Raw genomic sequence first — 17,674 nt, 5'->3', positions numbered from 1 at the left:
GTTTCTTTCAGTACTGTTTTCTTTTCAGCAGATGAGTGTGCTATAGAAATGTTTTGTTACTCTGGTATTGGATCCGTCAATTAGATACTTTAGAGGAAAATATTTAATAAAACTATAAAAAAGATGTCAGGAATTTGAGTTCAAAATTTCCCCTAAACGACTATTCTACATTTACTATAATTTTTCTAGTTTATTTTCCATTCATTACATCATGGATTACATAAACAGCCCAACAGCCCTTCCCCCCAAAAAAATAGATCGAAAAAGATAAAAATGGAGGCTAGGGACCGATCTTGTTATAGGCAGAGGACCAGAAACTTAAAGAAAGTCCTAAATAGTCAAAAGATCAAACTATATTCAGCTACAGCTGTTGTCTCCCAGAAAGACTTCAGGCTAGATGCAGTAAGGAGTGTATCTATCTCAGAAGCATGTATCGCAAAACCTGTACTTTTACGTTCCTGATCCTTCTTATGTGATACCTAGCTTGGTGTTCGGTACCCAAGCTCTCTATGTAATATCTGAATAGGGCAATATACTTCAACATGTGGTTCAGAAAATCTTTGTGTTAAGTCGCACAAGAGAACACGGCAGATACAGATCACGACATCGTTAAGTACTACTGTTCATTTGGTTTCTAGTCTGAATCTTATCCTGAAAATAGACTTCTGTTTCCTCTTAAGACATGGGTAGAAGAGGAGGCCAGCTTTTTTATATCATAGGCTAGTAACTACAGTATGCTCCCAGGGTATACTGAAAACTTAGGTCTCATTCCCGCCTTAGCCTGAGTGTGCCCAATCTCATTCAGTGTCCGAAACAGTGCCATATTCATCAGTGTATAACCTATTTTTCTTGGAAAGAAGGTGGAAAAGACAGAATACAAAAGAAGTGAGACCACAATCTATCCATCTTATTAAAATGATCTTTCTGGTGAAAAAATAATTCAGGATGTGTGACTCATTAGATGTAGAGATATCTTACACATACTTGGAGACTTGAATGTGAAGAAGACTTGATAAATAGTGACATTTTCAAATCTAGGCAGCAGTTGCTTAAGGATTTTAGGATTACATTTTGTTCAAGTACCTAAATTCTGACTGTCATACTAAAATAAGTAAATGCTAAAATAAGTGAAGAAGAATTCAGAAATTATAGAAATTTCTAGAGATTAGATAATGATAAATGCTCCAAATATTTGGTTTATCTACCTTGCTGAATTGATTGAAACAGTGTTGAAGACTTTAATATTTCTCCTGGAGAAATTTGTCATACGTATAAGGTTCTAACAAACTGAAATGGGGTAACACTACCTATCTTGAAAAAGAAAGTGAGGAGAGAGCTCAGCCAACCTAATTTCACTTCTGCAACAAAAAAACAATTGTTCACAAGAAATGGCAATTTCCTTCTGGTGTCATACAGAAAGGACAGTGTGTATTCGTCAAAAATAAATCATATCAAGCCAACCTAGTACCCAGTGTGAGGAATGAGTGTATCTTAAAATCATTAATTTTTTAATTATCACACATGAACAATCTTATAAGAATATATTAATCTAGACTTCCCTCTGTTAGGTGCACAACTGACTTTAAAACTTTATTCAGACTGTATTTTTCACTTGTTAGCTTTCTAACAGGAGAGAGAAGCTCAGTGGTCTACTTAGAGATCTGCCTTGAATCCATGTTCAACTGATATTTCCAACACTGATTTGAATGACGATAAACAGAGTATGGTTATTAAATCTGGAAACAGTGCCACGCTGGACAAAGCTGCTGCTATAACAGAATAATCTGTCGCTTAAATACTGGATGAGGAATGATAGACTGAGAAGCAGTTCTGCAGAATATTAAAATGGATCATAAGATAAACTTGAGTCAATACTGTCATTCTGTTGTTAAAAAAGCTAAATATCATACTGAAAGTATACAAAGAGGTAATACATTTTAGAGATATGAAATAGTCTTTCAGTTCTACCCTGCTCAGGCAAGGTACAATATGGAAAAGTACCATATCTCCACTGCACATTATCCTGGATGGACAAAATGAACTAATTGGAGATCGACTACAAGAAAACCAGGAATATGAAAAGAAGTGTAGAAAACAGGGTCATCAGATTAAAACTGGACTTGTTTAGTCTTAAAGAAAAGAAAATTAATTGGAGGCTTGGTGGTTGTCTTCAAAGCTGTAAAGGACTTCGACTTCTGAAAGCATAAATTTGAGAAGCTGTTCTCATATCTGATAGGACAAGATATAATAGGCTTGAAAGAGAACATAGAAGAAGAGATTAAGAACTAGGGAAGGGAAACTTATGAAAAGACCTGTTTGGCTTGGGACAGATTGTTCAAGGCAGCCAGAAAATCTCCACCATTGTAAAAAGCTTCTAAAACAAAAAATATTATGTAATTATTTAATAACTAACTATTCTTTTGCCCTAGGGCAGCTTAGTCTGAAATTCAGGAGATCATATTCTTGCCTTCAACCCTTGCCTATTACTATTTTTTTCCTTCTTTAGTTTCTGCATCCAAAAGCTGAGGATGATAGTGTCTAGCTTGTTAGTACCCTCTGAAGTTACAATTTGAAAACCACCTGTACCCCTAACATATTCAAATGCATTTTTCAAATATTCTTCTTAGATGCAATCTAGTGTTATCTGCCAAGAGGAAACAATTAACCAGCGTATTCCTAGAATGAGACTATATCCAAGAAAGTAATTAGTCACACAGTACAGGCCTTCTCATCCTACACAGTATCCTCTAAGAATGATTAATATGCCCCAAGAAACTTCATATAATCCCCTTCAAAATCTTTTGACAAGTACTCCTGGGAAATGCAGTTGCAGTTCTGCCTTCCAGTTGTCACTCTAAATATTAATGCATTCCTGACAGACCTTGCTGCTTTCAGAGTTCAGACTGGGAGAGTCACAAAACCCACTCTTGTCCCAAATGAACGTGCTGAATATGAATGTACATGTTAGTTAAAGTGAAGTTAAGGTGCTCTCTTTGGAGTAGCCTTGTCATCATCTACAATCACTGTGGGAAATATTAGATGTTATTATTAAAACAGATGTTAGACATACAGAGTGGTTACTGCTATAATAAACATGATGTGGTTATTGTTACAACTTAGCAAATGTGAATTTTTGTGAGTCAAAGCTACCAGGTGTTGTTCAGTCTGTTTAACATAAATGTGGGGCTCATTACTGTAGTTACCTGAGCTTCTCTGAATCTATAATACATTTATTCTTGCAACACCACAGTCAGAAAAACATTTTTACCTCCATTTCACAGCTGAGGAGGTAGGGCAGAAAGAGAGGCACTTACCAGAAAACCCATAAGGTTAATTGAAGGCCTTCAGAGCCTACCTAATCCCTGAATTATGCTTCTTTCTGCTGGGTGACTTCTGGTGGTGCTCATCTACTGCAACAGCTGAATAGGACATCAAGTGTATTTCAGAAAAGACCAGTCATGAACCATAGGAGAGTTAAGAATTAATATTACATGAAGGTATGTTCCAGGTTTTAAATATACAGAAGCGTATATTGTTGTTCATTTGTAGAATGGGCCAACTCTTTTGAGAAATGTAATAATTAATAGCCTAAGCCAGAACTGACACTGGGTCCAAATATTAGTGAAGAAACCGCAGGCAAGCTGCATTCCTTGAGAATTCACTACGCCCCCAATGAAGAATACAGGATCATAGACCAAAGTGTTCCCACTGCAAAGCCCTCTCCTTTCTAACACAGCGTTTGTCTCCTGAAAGGAACAGCCTCTGGTCCAATAATGTCAGTCTCACGTCCCCTCATTTCTATCTGAAAACCAAACAAAAAACTGAAAACTATAACTCTAAATAAAAATCAAAGAAAAGTTAGAGTATCCCTGGAGTCCGCTAGGAATTGTGCTTTCATTAATGGTTTCATTTTGAAATGTCTTAGAGTCAGGTAGATAGAAAGAGCTATTTCACAAACAGAAAGTATAGAAAAATTTTAATCTCTCCAGTCTGAAAACAAGGAGAGCAGGCAGAGATGGCAGCATGTTTCTGTAAAAGCTGTCAAGCTAAAAATCCTTTAGCAGACATTAGCATCACAGAGGACTTCAAACATTGCTCAGTGGACAAGGCCGCAGAGCTGCAGACGTGCCAGTTAGCAGGATGGATCAAAGGGATTGTACAGAAAAGGCTGTTTCCAGACTGTTCCCTGTTCTCACATAACAGCAGTGTTTAAATGAGTCTCTTTTTTTAAGTTATGAAGTGATAATTTATAAATAAACAGAATTGAGGTGCACTAAAATGTGAAACTAGGTCATTATTTTCTTAAGAGGAATGAATTTGTTATTTCAAAATAGCCAAGAGAAGATGAGAAAGAGAAGAGAAACTTTGCTATCAAAGTGATACTTCTGAGCTCTCTCAGATGAGGAGATGATGAACAGATATATTTAATTTAATTAAGTGCAGTTATGGTTTGTGCATATTGTATATTACCTCACTAAATAATTTAAATATTATTTATTTTAAAAAAGATCTAATGAATGGACCTGGTCTAAAAACCTTCGAATGAAAACTTCTGGCCAGAAAATACTTAGTAGATGAAACTTAAAAACCTCACAGAAAAGAGCTTAATTAATTTCTTAATTAAACGTGCTGAATTTATTTTTGAATGTAAAAATATTTCAGTTAATTATTTTTGAAATAAAAATAAACTTGTTTCCTGATTCAGAATGCATAGGTAGTTTTCTTAAATTAATCACTGAGTGAAGTTTTGCCCTGTGCTGCTCCTTTGCTGTTTTCTAGTTCTCTGGTACCTTTCCAAGCTCGGCCAACATTGTCTGGCTGCTTTGCTTGAGTAGTTGTTTCTTTGTAGAAACCTTTCCTCAACATGATCACTTGGTTCTGTGTGAGGAGCAACAGATAAACCTTCTTGAACAACTCCTGCCAAAGAGCATAACATCACAGGAAAACAAGAAAACAACTCTTGTGTGAAAACTAATTGCGTATAACAGGCCATATTTTAGTCCAGAGGTCTTCCATCCTGGCTGCGTGCTGTGCCGTGCCACAGCTCTGCAGTGCCCGTATGAAGAACTTCATGATGGCTGTTTCAGTGTGCAGCTCAAAGTGAGGCATGCTGCTGGGAGATATAATGTGGTGTCATGCTGAGGAAAGCCTAGTGGGACTTAGTCTAGGTTGGTGTCCTTTCACCAGAACATCATTTGAGTACTTGTATTCCAAATGTTAGAGATTAGTTTATAAAATAGTATCCTTACAAATGTGTGTGTGCGTGTATATACATATATACAAGAATACTAGAATATATATATAGTTCCATGAAATTCAGACTTTCAGATTGAATATCTTATGAGGAAAGAGCTCAAAGGCCTTGAAGTTGCTATCTAGCACTGAAGATAATTGAACTGGAAAAGCCCAGTCTCTGAGTGATTACTAAGGAGAAGATCGGGTTGGAGATGTTTAAGCAGAATATATATTGAGGAACTATTCTCATGTAAGGTATTTTTTTAATGTGCTGCTTTCAAAATGACCTTTTTATTTTATTCTTTTGTTGTTGTATACATACATGCTTAATATAGAAACTGAAAACCCACTTAAATATCATTTAAAGAAAATACTTTTATCAAATGAAAACAGGTTTGGGGGTTTTTTTTTTCCCTTTTAGCACACATAGGCAACTGCAGAATTTCAGGCACATGTGATTTGATTTCATTTGGTTTATACCCTTTAAAATGAAATACTGCTCTATTGTCCCGCTCTATTTGCAGATGTAACTGTACCAGGAAGGCTGTGATTTTCATGAGGTTACATCAGTGACATGTGGTTGCTCTAGCTGCTCGGAAATCTGGTATTATGTCACTATTTTTAGTAGTGATGAAACTTTGAAAGGCTTATATAGTTACGGCAGTTAAATGTGGACAATATCTAGTAGGTACCAGTAGTATTAGGTACTGTTGGTGTTTTGTCCTGATTAATTTGAATTGTAATATTCAAAGAAAATTCTAACATTTCCATTTGGGAAACTATTGTACTTCCCTGTAGCCTTGACTTTCAGGAAGATCATCCTGGTAATCAACCAACACGTTGCCTTTCATAAATATCTTCCGCTACTCCTACAGCCATTTTCAAAATTATACCTACTTAGGGTATTTTTTAGGTATTTCTGGCAAAGTTCATCCTATAAATGCTAATGAAAGCTAGTAAAAAATGAAACTCTGTGTTCCCTGTATTGCTTGCAAAACATCTACTCAGAATTTTAACCTGACTTGGCTTCTTTTCTGTGGCTCGGATACAGCATAGAATATTATTCCATGTTTTGCTCTTCCTTGTCTATAAAAATGATGGTAGCACTTCTGTTTACATAAATATACTTTGTAATAGGTAGGATTATTACCACCTAGATGAATGACATAATGCATTTTTTCAATTTCACCTGAACCTCCTCTTCTCTTATTTTGTGAATTTCCTCTGTATTCTGCCTGAAGCAATTTTACATCCTAAATCTCTCCTGAAGGTTGATTCTCATCTATGTTCACTGAAATTCTTTTATAAACCAAACAATTACCAAATAACAATTTGCGTGTGCAGCTAATGATAAAAAAGTTCTTGTATTCAAAAAGAAATGTGCGAAACCCCAAAAATCCTTGGGCAGGAGAAAACATAGTTCATTATTCCATTTGGCTGTAGACAGTTTTTATCTTGTACTGATAACCTTTAGTGTGATAGAGACTCAGTGTATTTTATTTATTATTTTAAGATTAAAAACCTTGTTGCTTTGCTCTGTAGAGCAGATAAGATCTTAGTGGTTTATGTTTAGATAGTTTAATTGGCTCAATTGCTGGACAGGAGGAGCAGCAAGAGCAGCTTGCAGTTTGTCTGACCCTTTTCTATCAGATTGAAGTATTATTATGTACTGTACTATATTAAGCTTCATCTGGAAAAAAAGCACAATCTGTTCTTTTTAAGCTTCCGAATAGTTTATAGTACCAATTCATTGGAAGTGGAACTAACAGATTGTTATAGTTAGACTGTAGGTGGGGACGCATATGCTTGAGTTTTGAACAAAATTCCAACTCCAAAGCAGGGATAAGTCTTTTGCATGATGATGTAATAGGGTTTTTTTAAATATGCAGAGACATATGGGAGTAGCTTTTGGACTGGGCTTAGGGCCAAACGTTCAGGTAGGCAACATGCACAATTCAAGCTGGCATTTTAAAACGACCCAGCTGCCAGTTGTTGCCATGAGTATAGGACGTATTTACAAAAGCTATCAACAGTTAGCAGCTCTGATTATGCCACCGACAGACCAACTTTCAAGAGGAGTTGAGCATCTAGTAAAAAATTTTGATACCTCCTCCAGCAGAACCAGTCACAATATAGAGGTGCTGATTTCCAAATATGGAAATGTTGATGGAGTTTGGTGAGGGAGGAGGATCTGAAGTGACCATGCTTCCAGCTTGGGTTGTTTGCTGAGCCTTTTCTGCTGAACTGGGACTAGCCAAGCAGAAGTAAATCAACCCCTCCCTTCTGTTTAACTTTTCCTTAGGATCTTTCTTTAAATTTAGAAGTGGAAACAAAATAGCTGCATGGATAGATTGCCAGGACATAGGCAGCTTCCATCACAGGGGACTCACAGAAGATGTTGCTTTAGTTCCAACACAGGGCTTCTGAATTAATTTTCACTTAGAAGTGAAACTACAAACTCCTTCTCAGAGTCAGCCTCCATAAGTCCTCACCTTGTCAATCGAAGTGTGCAGGCCCAAAAGTCCCTGTATCCTTCCCTTTGTGTCATAGACCTGGCTGAAGAGTGGGAACTGCCCAGTCAGTAGGAACTTGCTCTTGCTGTGGCAGTTTCAATAGTATGGAAATGCCACAGTTCAAGAACAAAATGTCCATGAGGAGCCCAGTTCCATACAGAAAGCATGGAGATGCTCTTCCACTGTGAACTTCACATCCCATCCTCAGGGAAACGATGTAATGTAGCTTATCCAGTTTCCACTCCCATTCCCTCACTGCTACATGTATACCTTCATGCACATACAGGTTTTCCACAGAAAGAAAGATAACTGAAGAAATTCTTCCCCATATGTGGTACAAAGGAGTTCAGCAGAAAATAATTTATTTTTCCATCAAGGAGTGTTCATTATCCCCACAGTATAGTTCAAATTAAATATACATACCTCATCAAACCTCTTGCACAACAGGGGAATTCACTATGAATAATTAATTAAATAGAGTTTAATCAGCAATGATCATGACAAGAGATCCACTGGTGTATTTGTATGAGCATCTTGAAGCAAAGCTGTTTTCTGTTTCCATCAAATCTCCCTTGAGCTCATGACATACAGCTACAGTTTTCCCAGTTGGAGAACTCAGTCACTCTCAGAATTGGACTGCCAGGATGTTTTTTCCTCCAAGTGTTAAGAACATAACACTTTGCTAAGCAGCCTTGGTAGTTTAATATACTTCCTCTCATTCTGGATGACGCATTGTTTTCTGTATGGTTTCACAAAATCTCACTGTCTTGATACATGATGAGACCATGGCATTTGTGCCAGAGCAATCCTTATTTGACTGGAAAGGAGTTAATGCACTTCATGTTCATTGCAAGACCTACTATTTTTCAGTACTGTAATTAAACCTATTCTCGGCTTTATAGCAAGCCCCAGGGTAACAGTTTGTACGTTTATAACACTTTCAAACAAAGACCGCACTATCTGGAACATTGAGAGATCCAGTTCTGTAAGTCAATTAGACCTGGCTGTGAATTTTCCATTGACAGTTTTTTGACTGAAAATGAAGTCTTCAGAATGTCAATCTCTATGAGATATACTATGGAACTCCTTTTCCTCCAACTTCCATCTTCTATGATAAAGTTTGATACGATTTTTTTCCCTTTTTATTTTCTGTTAGGAAAAATGAAACAGAACATTTAATCTTGATCCACATTGACCTAAAGGAGAATAATTTTAAACAAAGTAGTGTATTTCCTGTCAAACAGTTTAATTTTATTTTAGATGGCCCCAGGACCCGGTGGGAGTTATATGTGACTGACCCCCATTTTTCTCTCAGACTGACTTCTGGGGCTATAATATATTTTTCATGAGGCACCACATTTTTGACTTCTAGCTGAACTGTTTCTGCATCTCATGGGAATCACTTGAAGCTCATGTATTACAGGAAACAGTTTGCCCTAAGAGCATGACACATGGGGAAGCGCTGGGCATCTGATTTACAACTCCCAGGAAGTACTGCAACAACAGCATTTAAAAATCCTATGACATTTCATCCAGGCAACAATTTGCATAGTAATGGCTTTTCCATCAGACCTGATCACAGCAGGGAGGGAAGTGAAATTCATATTAACTAAGGGGATCTGCATTCAGGCTGCTGTTCTGGTTGGGTACAATTTGGAAATTTCAAGGTCTCAGAGGTTCATTCCCGATGTGAAATGAAGGTAATGGTATTTCCCCTCTTCTGCTCTTTGTCTTTTTTGGCTATTCAGATGGTAAGATCTTCAGCCTGGAGACAATCTTTTTCACATTCATAGATGGTGCTGAGCTTAATACAGCATCTAAAGTCTAGCACCGGAGTGACAGGGGTGATCCTCTAGGTGGGCAAGCTGAAGGCTTGGTGGCTCCAATGTCCAGGGTCACAAAACCAGATGACAGCCCAAATCCAGTTGTCTGGTTCTCAGTGCTTCACATGCATTTTCACTGTCAGTGCTCTTATATACCTGTAACTATGCTGGTAAAAGAAAGCCTTTTCCTTACTAATTCTTCTGTTTGCAAACTAACAGAAATAAGTGAAGGATGAGCAATTCCTGGCAACACCATTACTTTAATACTCTCAGTCTTATTAATTTACTGACTGTGTTTCTGTGGAATGTTATTGAGGGGTTAAGGCAATACTTTGGAGGAAGATTTCCTGCCTCTAAGTCTTTCTTATTCAAATGAGACATGAAACAGATTTAGACAGCCAGATGGAGGAGCACAGGGAACCAGAGAGACAGTCCTGGTCAGGATGATTTGTCAGTGGCATCAGTACACCCACTGTTTAAGCACTATAACTTTTACGTAGGCCAGGCAATGAAGAATTTTCCATGGTGAGACAGAATAAATAACAATAAATGTATCTATTAATATTTATTGTCAGTTTATCCCACAGGGGAAAAATAGATTGAAAGAAAATATGAAGTTTTTCCAGTTGGGTTGGTAAATATTTAATTCAAAACAAAAAACAAGCACAGAAGTACAATTACTCCATCTGTGAGCCTGTGATCTCTGCAACGCTAATCCTCAATTTTGCCACCCATTCTCCCAAGTCATCAGAAGTTTTTTCTTCATAGGATAAGTTTTACCTTTCAGTGTGAATAAAAAATTGTTGCTTTTCAGATTGCATTATGACCACGGGCCTGTTGTTATCAGTCATTATTTTGTTTTGGTTATATTTAAAATATTTATTCTGAACATACATTTTTAGATTTTCTGAAGTAAACCTCAGAGCACTTCACCACATTTAGTCAACTTAAGAGAATCAGAAGAGACTGTGAAATTTATACATACATTGTTGTAAACATTTGGGACCAGATCCTCAAAGGTATTGAGGCACCTAACAACCTTTGATTTCAACAGAGGTGCAGGCTCCTAATCAGAAGTGAGGTTTCTGGGAAAATATGTCGATCTTGACTTGAAAAATGGATTAATAAATTAAAATGTTAATGTTATTTTGTTAAGATTGGTACACTGATCTCTATGCAGATATGGTACATACTCTTTAAAATATTTGCTGTTTCCAAAGCAAGAAAACTTCTGCAAATTTTAATATACGCATATGTGTTTCTGTTTGTATTTAGGAAACTATGGTGAAAGTGGAATGGAAGCTTTCAAAGATATGGCGGCCAAGGAAGGGATCTGCATTGCACATTCCTACAAGATCTATAGCAACGCTGGTGAACAGAGTTTTGACAAGCTGCTGCGAAAGCTTCGGAGCCACCTGCCCAAGGCCAGAGTGGTTGCCTGCTTCTGTGAAGGCATGACTGTGAGAGGGCTCTTAATGGCTATGAGGCGCCTGGGACTTGCTGGAGAATTTTTGCTGCTGGGCAGGTGAGTAATACCACATGATTATAGCCAGCCTCTTTACTGAGAAGGGTAGAAAAATAAGACAGTCCAGACAAACGTATGTAAAACACATACTTGTAGTCTTTCCTATACAGGCGCATATCTAAAAGATAGAAAGTAATGTCAGCCATGTCATAGTGGCACATACTCTACAAGCACATACATCATTCTCATGACATGCCAGCGAACACAAGTCTGCTTGACCAATCTTAATAGCATTGTGTAAGGGAAGGCTGACACAAAACCATTTGATCTGTATCATCCATTTTGCTCACCGCAGTTTCAAATGCATCGTGTACGTATATGGCCTGAAGCCATTTGAATAACACTGTGTTAAGAATTGCTGATGCAGCTTCTGGGTGGACATGAAATAGATCTTCCCAAAACAAAGTGTGTTAACCATCACCTTTTCTTTCTGAGCCAATGTGCTGTCATGTGGATGCTGCCCTAAAAGCAATATATAGGTAATTCTTTCTCTTACATGGAGCTCAATGATATCAGTGGTTTCTTCTTTAACCGCCAAGGGGAGAAAGAAAAACTCACTCAGATGTGTTCGCCAAGCTGGAAAAGAGCCTGGACTAGCAGACAGGGAAGTAAAATATATTGATCTTTTAAGATAAATCAGATAATATCTTATTTACTAATAAAGTAATAAAACTAATAACAACCTAATAAATATAAGAGGTAAAGATCAGAGACCTACTGGGATCTTTATATTTACCACATATTCAACAAATGGACCCTAAATGAGATGAGAAAAATGGTGTCTTGACCACAAAACGGCACATGCCAGAAGTCAGCTAATGTGGCCTGCTGCCTTTCCAGTGCATGATTAGAAAGATGACTTGATCCTGTCCTGAGAATGAACTGTACAGGAACACAAATAAAACAGTGTCAGTGAGACCATCTGTCCTGGTGAGACCTTCAGGCAAACATGTAAGGACTGCAGCTTTGCCCAGCGGTCCTGGGAACTGGGATGCTGAGACTGTTCCTCTGTTCCCAGTCTGCCTTGCTGCACACAGCTGCCCATTCCCTTGGGCAAAGGAGAAAGCAAACGGGCAACAACAGGAACTCCTGCCTCTGCCATTACTCTTTGGCATCAGCCTATATTTTGGCAATTTCAGATGTGAATTTCTTAAGTATTTTTTCTCTCTCCAATGGCAGCTGTGACCACCCTTCCTTTCAAATACATTTTATCTGTAGGCTTTTCCATGGACTACCTCGGTCCCTTTCTGGACTGACACCCCAAGAGACCACAGCCCTCAGGGTGAGATTCACCTAGACATATCTAGATGTCTACAATTTAGATACTTCCATATGGACTTGTCATCACAGTCCCCTTTATAGTTAATGGAGAAAAATAGGACCTTCTTAGGTCCCTTGTTTATAATGTGGACATTTCAAGTACCTCGGAGAAATCACTTTCTAGAAAAGAGCTTGAACAAAGACTGTCTTGATGACTAGCTTTGGTGGAAAAAACAACTTGCCAGTTTTTTAGAGTAAAGTGAAGCAAATGCCACCTCCACTATCTCTAGCTGAATCTGGTGCCACATGATCTTTGCTGTCTTCTTTTATCCTGTAACAGGAAATTGCCAATTCTCTGCAGCAGCAACCAAATTTAGAAGCACATAACCATCATTTTCAAAAAATATGTTGGCCCTTAACTTCTCCAGACTCCAAGCCATACTTAAATTTGTATGGGATTTGTTTATGTACAACAGTGCTCAATTTAGCCCTCCGAGATGGTTTTATGAATAAGGGCTTCAGGAACTGGTGACTGTGAATAAGAATGGAGCAATACAGCTTAGCTTTTCGGAAAAGTAAGGTCTAGAGAGAAATGGCTTTGTTTTTTTTTCAGTAAAAAATACCTGTTTCTAGCTACAGTGGGAGCTGCTATGCCTAATTATAAGAAAGTTGTTATTCAGTATATGACTTTCATTCAGCAAATTGAAAGTGATAACTTCTCTCAGAAGTCTAAACTGCAAGCTGTTTGAAGTTAAAATAAAATCCTCAATTCTACTGGACCAATTTATGTGTGTCCATGCCTGTGGCAGTACTATAGAATTTTTCTGTGAAAACTATAGCATGAATTGGAAGTGTTTACAAAGAAAGAAAAAGAGAATTGTAGGGAATTTTTATTCTCTCTTTTCTACTTATTAACAGAGATTACAAAGTAATGGCTGAGAAGTGGCTTCTCAGACATTGGTTGACCTGCCCCCGCCCAGTAGCTGCTGGGGATAGATGTAAAATAATTGCACTTACCTTCACCTGAGTAGGGCATTTCTATGGCATTTCTATGGCTGCATCTGACAGCTGAGGACAGCTAGAGTGATGTATGTCTCTACATACGGCTCTGCACCTGGGAGGTGTTCAGGATCTAGGAGCCTCCCATCTCCTTTCAATAGATTTGGTCAGATTTGGTTTTAAAACCAGCAATGAGCCAGAAATAAAACAGCTAGTTTTGCCTACTGAGGACTTTTGTTTTGCTTTGAATCACCCTTAGTCAGGAGAGTGGACTGTTTTATGTCCCTGCAGTGCAGCAAGACTCATGCAGAGTGTGGGATGTTGTGGAGCAGTTATTTATGTTCCACAAAAATGTTCATTCTCACAAAAATGTTCTTCTGCTGTGGGATGATCTCAAAGCTTCTAAGCAGAGGGGAAAGAAAAAAAGCAAAAGAAAAAGCAGGGAACTTGCAGGAAGGCTTCTTCATGTAGATGGGATGTGAGACAATAGTGTCATTGTCCGTTGGTGGTCTGAGTTCCTGTATGGATTTAAAGCTCCCTTTTCCAGAACCCTGATGTGCTGTGTGCTCTCTTGGTTTCAGCTGTTTGGCTCTGTTGTCTACAAATATTTAACTATTGGTCCAAAGCTAGGCTGATTTGTTGGTTCTGTGGAGAACAGCCTAAGGCACTGACCTGGGATGGGTGTGACACCAGGACAACCCAGATCTTACAAGCAGAGTATGTTGGGGGTTACTTTGTGCATCATTTATGTATGGGGAAAAGGCATTTAGCAATATTTTGAAATTAATAGATGATTGAGACCACTCAAAGGAGAAAGAGCTACATCTGAAATAAAAGAAGGTTCATGCAACTAATTTCTCTTGTGACACTACACAAGAAAATGGACTAGGATACTTTCATTCATGCTCTGATCCTAGAGTTGCTCTGAGCTGCCCATTCAACTGAGAAGGTTATAAAAGGACACTCCAAATATAGGGAGAGTTCCAGTCACTGAAATGCAATGGGCTAACATGGAAAATTTCATCTACTAATGGATCCTAATCTGTTACCCAACAAATGCATTTTGCCTCCCCCTTGTTCTGTGGAGAATTATTTTATTTCCAAATACACAGAAAGAACTAAAGTCCCAAAGCCACACAGAAGCTTTATGGGAAGCCACAAGAAGTAAACATTTCCACTTCCTCTTAGCTTTATTTATTCCATTTCTGTATTGGGTTTACCCCTAATATTTCCAGTCTGAAGCCTTACAAAAAATACTGAGATTTTTTGAGGGCATGGATTTCTCATAGCACCTGTTTTATGCTCAGAAAAACAGAAAATGGAGTGGCCAAAGAAAGTATGTATCAAATAAATCACCCGGTAGAGACCCAAGGGGAGGAGAAAAGATATCCTTCAATACACTTCACTCTTGACACACTATGCAGTTCCTGAAATTGCATTGCCTGCCTGTGACAGAGATGAAAGATGGCAAGTCATTAGTGATTGTAGCGTTCCAGAGCTTTTCGATTCATGGAGAACATTTTAAATGCTCAGTAAATATTTACTTCAGGCACCCTGTGGAATTAGACTTAACCTCAAATAAAAAGGTGAGTGTGCTGACTTTCAAGAGTAAAAAAAATGTTATTTTAACCTAACCATTATTCAACTTAATTGATATATGGACACCAGGCTTCATCTTTTGTCTTTATTGCTTCTGTCATGCACAGGTCATATACCAGGAGTTATCCTTACAGATAAAATTCATTAGAGTATAAATACATTCACATACCAGAATAACTTTGGGACATATTTCAGAAGGAAATATGGAGTATTAATTTTATAGATAAAACCAATTTTGTTGTACTTGATTTTCAGCTGTTCTTTATTTTACATAATAGTTGGCCCCAATAGCTGAAATTTTGTTTTGTATTGTGTGAACACCTTCATCATCCTCCTCTTGACTACTCGTATCAGATGTTTGAACAAAACCTCTGTGATAACGTTCACCAGTGACAATTTTATCTGATGCCTTTTACCCGCAAGGATTCCAAAACATCTCTCAGGATTACTAAATGTTACAATGCCACTTCACATGATTTTTTATAATAGAATAGAAACTATTATCCACAACTGAAATTATGTATATTGACTGTAACTGTTCTAAATAAAATGAGGTTAGAGAACAGTACTACACTACTGGATAATTTTTTTCTTTTTTCGCTTGCTGGTATTGCTTTGTCCTATAGCAACCAACACTTTTGAGACGGGACTCGGACATGGTGGTAGTGACAACACTGTCAGGGTTTGTTACCAAGAGGCAGTTTGGACACTGGGGTAGAAGAGTGTTAAGGTTTGTAGATGCAGGCCTTGCATGCCTCTTACCTCCAGAGATAATTGTCCCTGGTTTGTTTTATTCAATAGCATAAAAGTAGCCATTGTACAAACCTACAAAGCAAGAGACTGAAATTTTGCAAAGGATTTGTGACTGCAAATACAAGACAGTATGACTTTTCTTAACTTTAGGAGAAAAGAAGGGAAAGGAGAAGGGAAACTAGAGACATATAGAATTAAAATGGCTTGGTCAACATCGCCAGCTTCCAAATGATATTCCAGAGGCAGTATTGATCTGTAAGGAATTACTGGAACTTCCATATGCTTCATGTTCCTGTATGCGTATTGTGTGTCAAACTTACTTGGGCATTAACTACCTTGTCTGAGTAAAGAGAAGTTAATTAAGATTATATTGACTTGCATTTGCATAAAACAAAAAAAAATAAACACAGTCAGTAAAAAAATTAACAAAGGTGGAAAGGTTTCCTTAGGTCCTAGTACTGATTCTGATTTTCAGCTGTCCAGCTGGAGAAACATGGCCAAAATTTAACAGTCCAATTTGACCACCACATGGCCCTTAGACACTTACTCAGTCAAGGGTTACGGAAATGTTATAAAATTCTGTTTTGTTCACAATAGCTGCAACAGGGATGGGAAACCTAGAACTGCAGGGCATCCCACAGAGTTTTTGTGCTTCCTTGAGGTGCAGTCAGGACTTGATGAATATGTCCTTAATGTCCTTGCAAAGACCAAGAATCACATCCTGCATTTTCAGAATTCACTCTGTCCTGTGATATGCAAAAGGCCACTGTGCCTCAGGATAAGGGGAACATGCCATCTTTGGCAGAGCATGTCCAGCTGAAGGTGGATAAAGTGAGGACACCAATCCTAGAAGTGTGATGATCACAAGCAATTCAGGTAATTCTCTGGAATAGGGAAGAAGGCCCCATGAAGCAGTGTCTGTTCTCAGAACAGCATGCGTATTCTCTAGCTTTCACAAATCACCTATCCTAACAAAAGAAAGATATATGCTTAGCTCCCAAGAGGATCATAGAATCATAAAATCATAGAATCAGTAAGGTTGGAAAAGACTTCTAAGATCATCAAGTCCAACCATTAACCCAACGCTATAATGCTTCCTAAACCATGCCCTGAAGTGCCATGTCTACATGCCTTTTAAATACCTCCAGGGATGGCGACTCCACCACCTCTCTGCACAGCCTGTTCCAATGCCTGACCACTCTATGAGTGAAGAAATTTTTACTAATATCCAATTTAAACATCCCTTGATGCAGCTTGAAATAATTTCCTCTCACCCTATCACTAGTAACTTGGGAGAAGAGACCAACACCCACCTCACTACAGCCTCCTTTCAGGTAGTTGTAGAGAGCGATAAGGTCTCCCCTCAGTCTCCTTTTCTCCACACTAAACAACCCCAGTTCCCTCAACAGACCTGCTCTCCAGACCCTTCCCCAGCTTTGTTGCCCTTCTCTGGACATGCTCCAGCACCTCAATGTCCTTCTTGTCCTGAGGGGCCCAAAACTGAACACAGGATTCGAGATGTAGCCTCACCAGTGCCGAGCACAGGGGCACCATCCCTGCCCTGCTCCTGCTGGCCACACTATTTCTGATACAAGCCAGGATTCTGTTGACCTTCTTGCCCACCTGGGCACACTCCTGGCTCATGTTCAGCCGTCTGTCAACCAACACCCTCAGGTCCCTCTCCGCCAGGCAGCTCTCCAGCCACTCCTCCCCAAGCCTGTAGCGTTGCCTGGGATTATTATGACCCCAGTGCAGGACCCAGCACTTGGCCTCGTTAAACCTCACACAACTGGCCTTGGCCCATCCATCCAGCCTGTCCAGGTCCCTCTGCAGAGCATTCCTACCCTTGAGCAGATCAACACTCCTGCCCAGCTTGGTGTCGTCGCAAACTTACTGAGGGTGCACTCAATCCCCTCATCCAGATCATTGATAAAGATATCAAATAGAACTGGCCCCAACTCTGAGCT

At 38.6% G+C, this 17,674-nt stretch overlaps 1 protein-coding gene across 2 annotated transcripts in view; it reads left to right on the top strand.

Moving 5' to 3' along the window:
- The window catches only part of GRM5 (glutamate metabotropic receptor 5), a 279,688-nt gene that overhangs the window by 115,878 nt on the left and 146,136 nt on the right, over positions 1–17,674 (top strand). For both annotated transcript variants that reach the window (XM_075080938.1, XM_075080945.1), the window contains exon 3: positions 10,847–11,096. In XM_075080938.1, the coding sequence (XP_074937039.1) occupies positions 10,847–11,096 (250 nt within the window). The remainder of the gene's footprint in view (positions 1–10,846; positions 11,097–17,674) is intronic.

Source organism: Phalacrocorax aristotelis, chromosome 1 (genome assembly GCF_949628215.1).
Source record: "Phalacrocorax aristotelis chromosome 1, bGulAri2.1, whole genome shotgun sequence".
NCBI lineage: Eukaryota > Metazoa > Chordata > Aves > Suliformes > Phalacrocoracidae > Phalacrocorax > Phalacrocorax aristotelis.
Note: the sequence above shows the minus strand (reverse complement) of the source record. Positions and strands in the feature narration are given on the sequence as shown.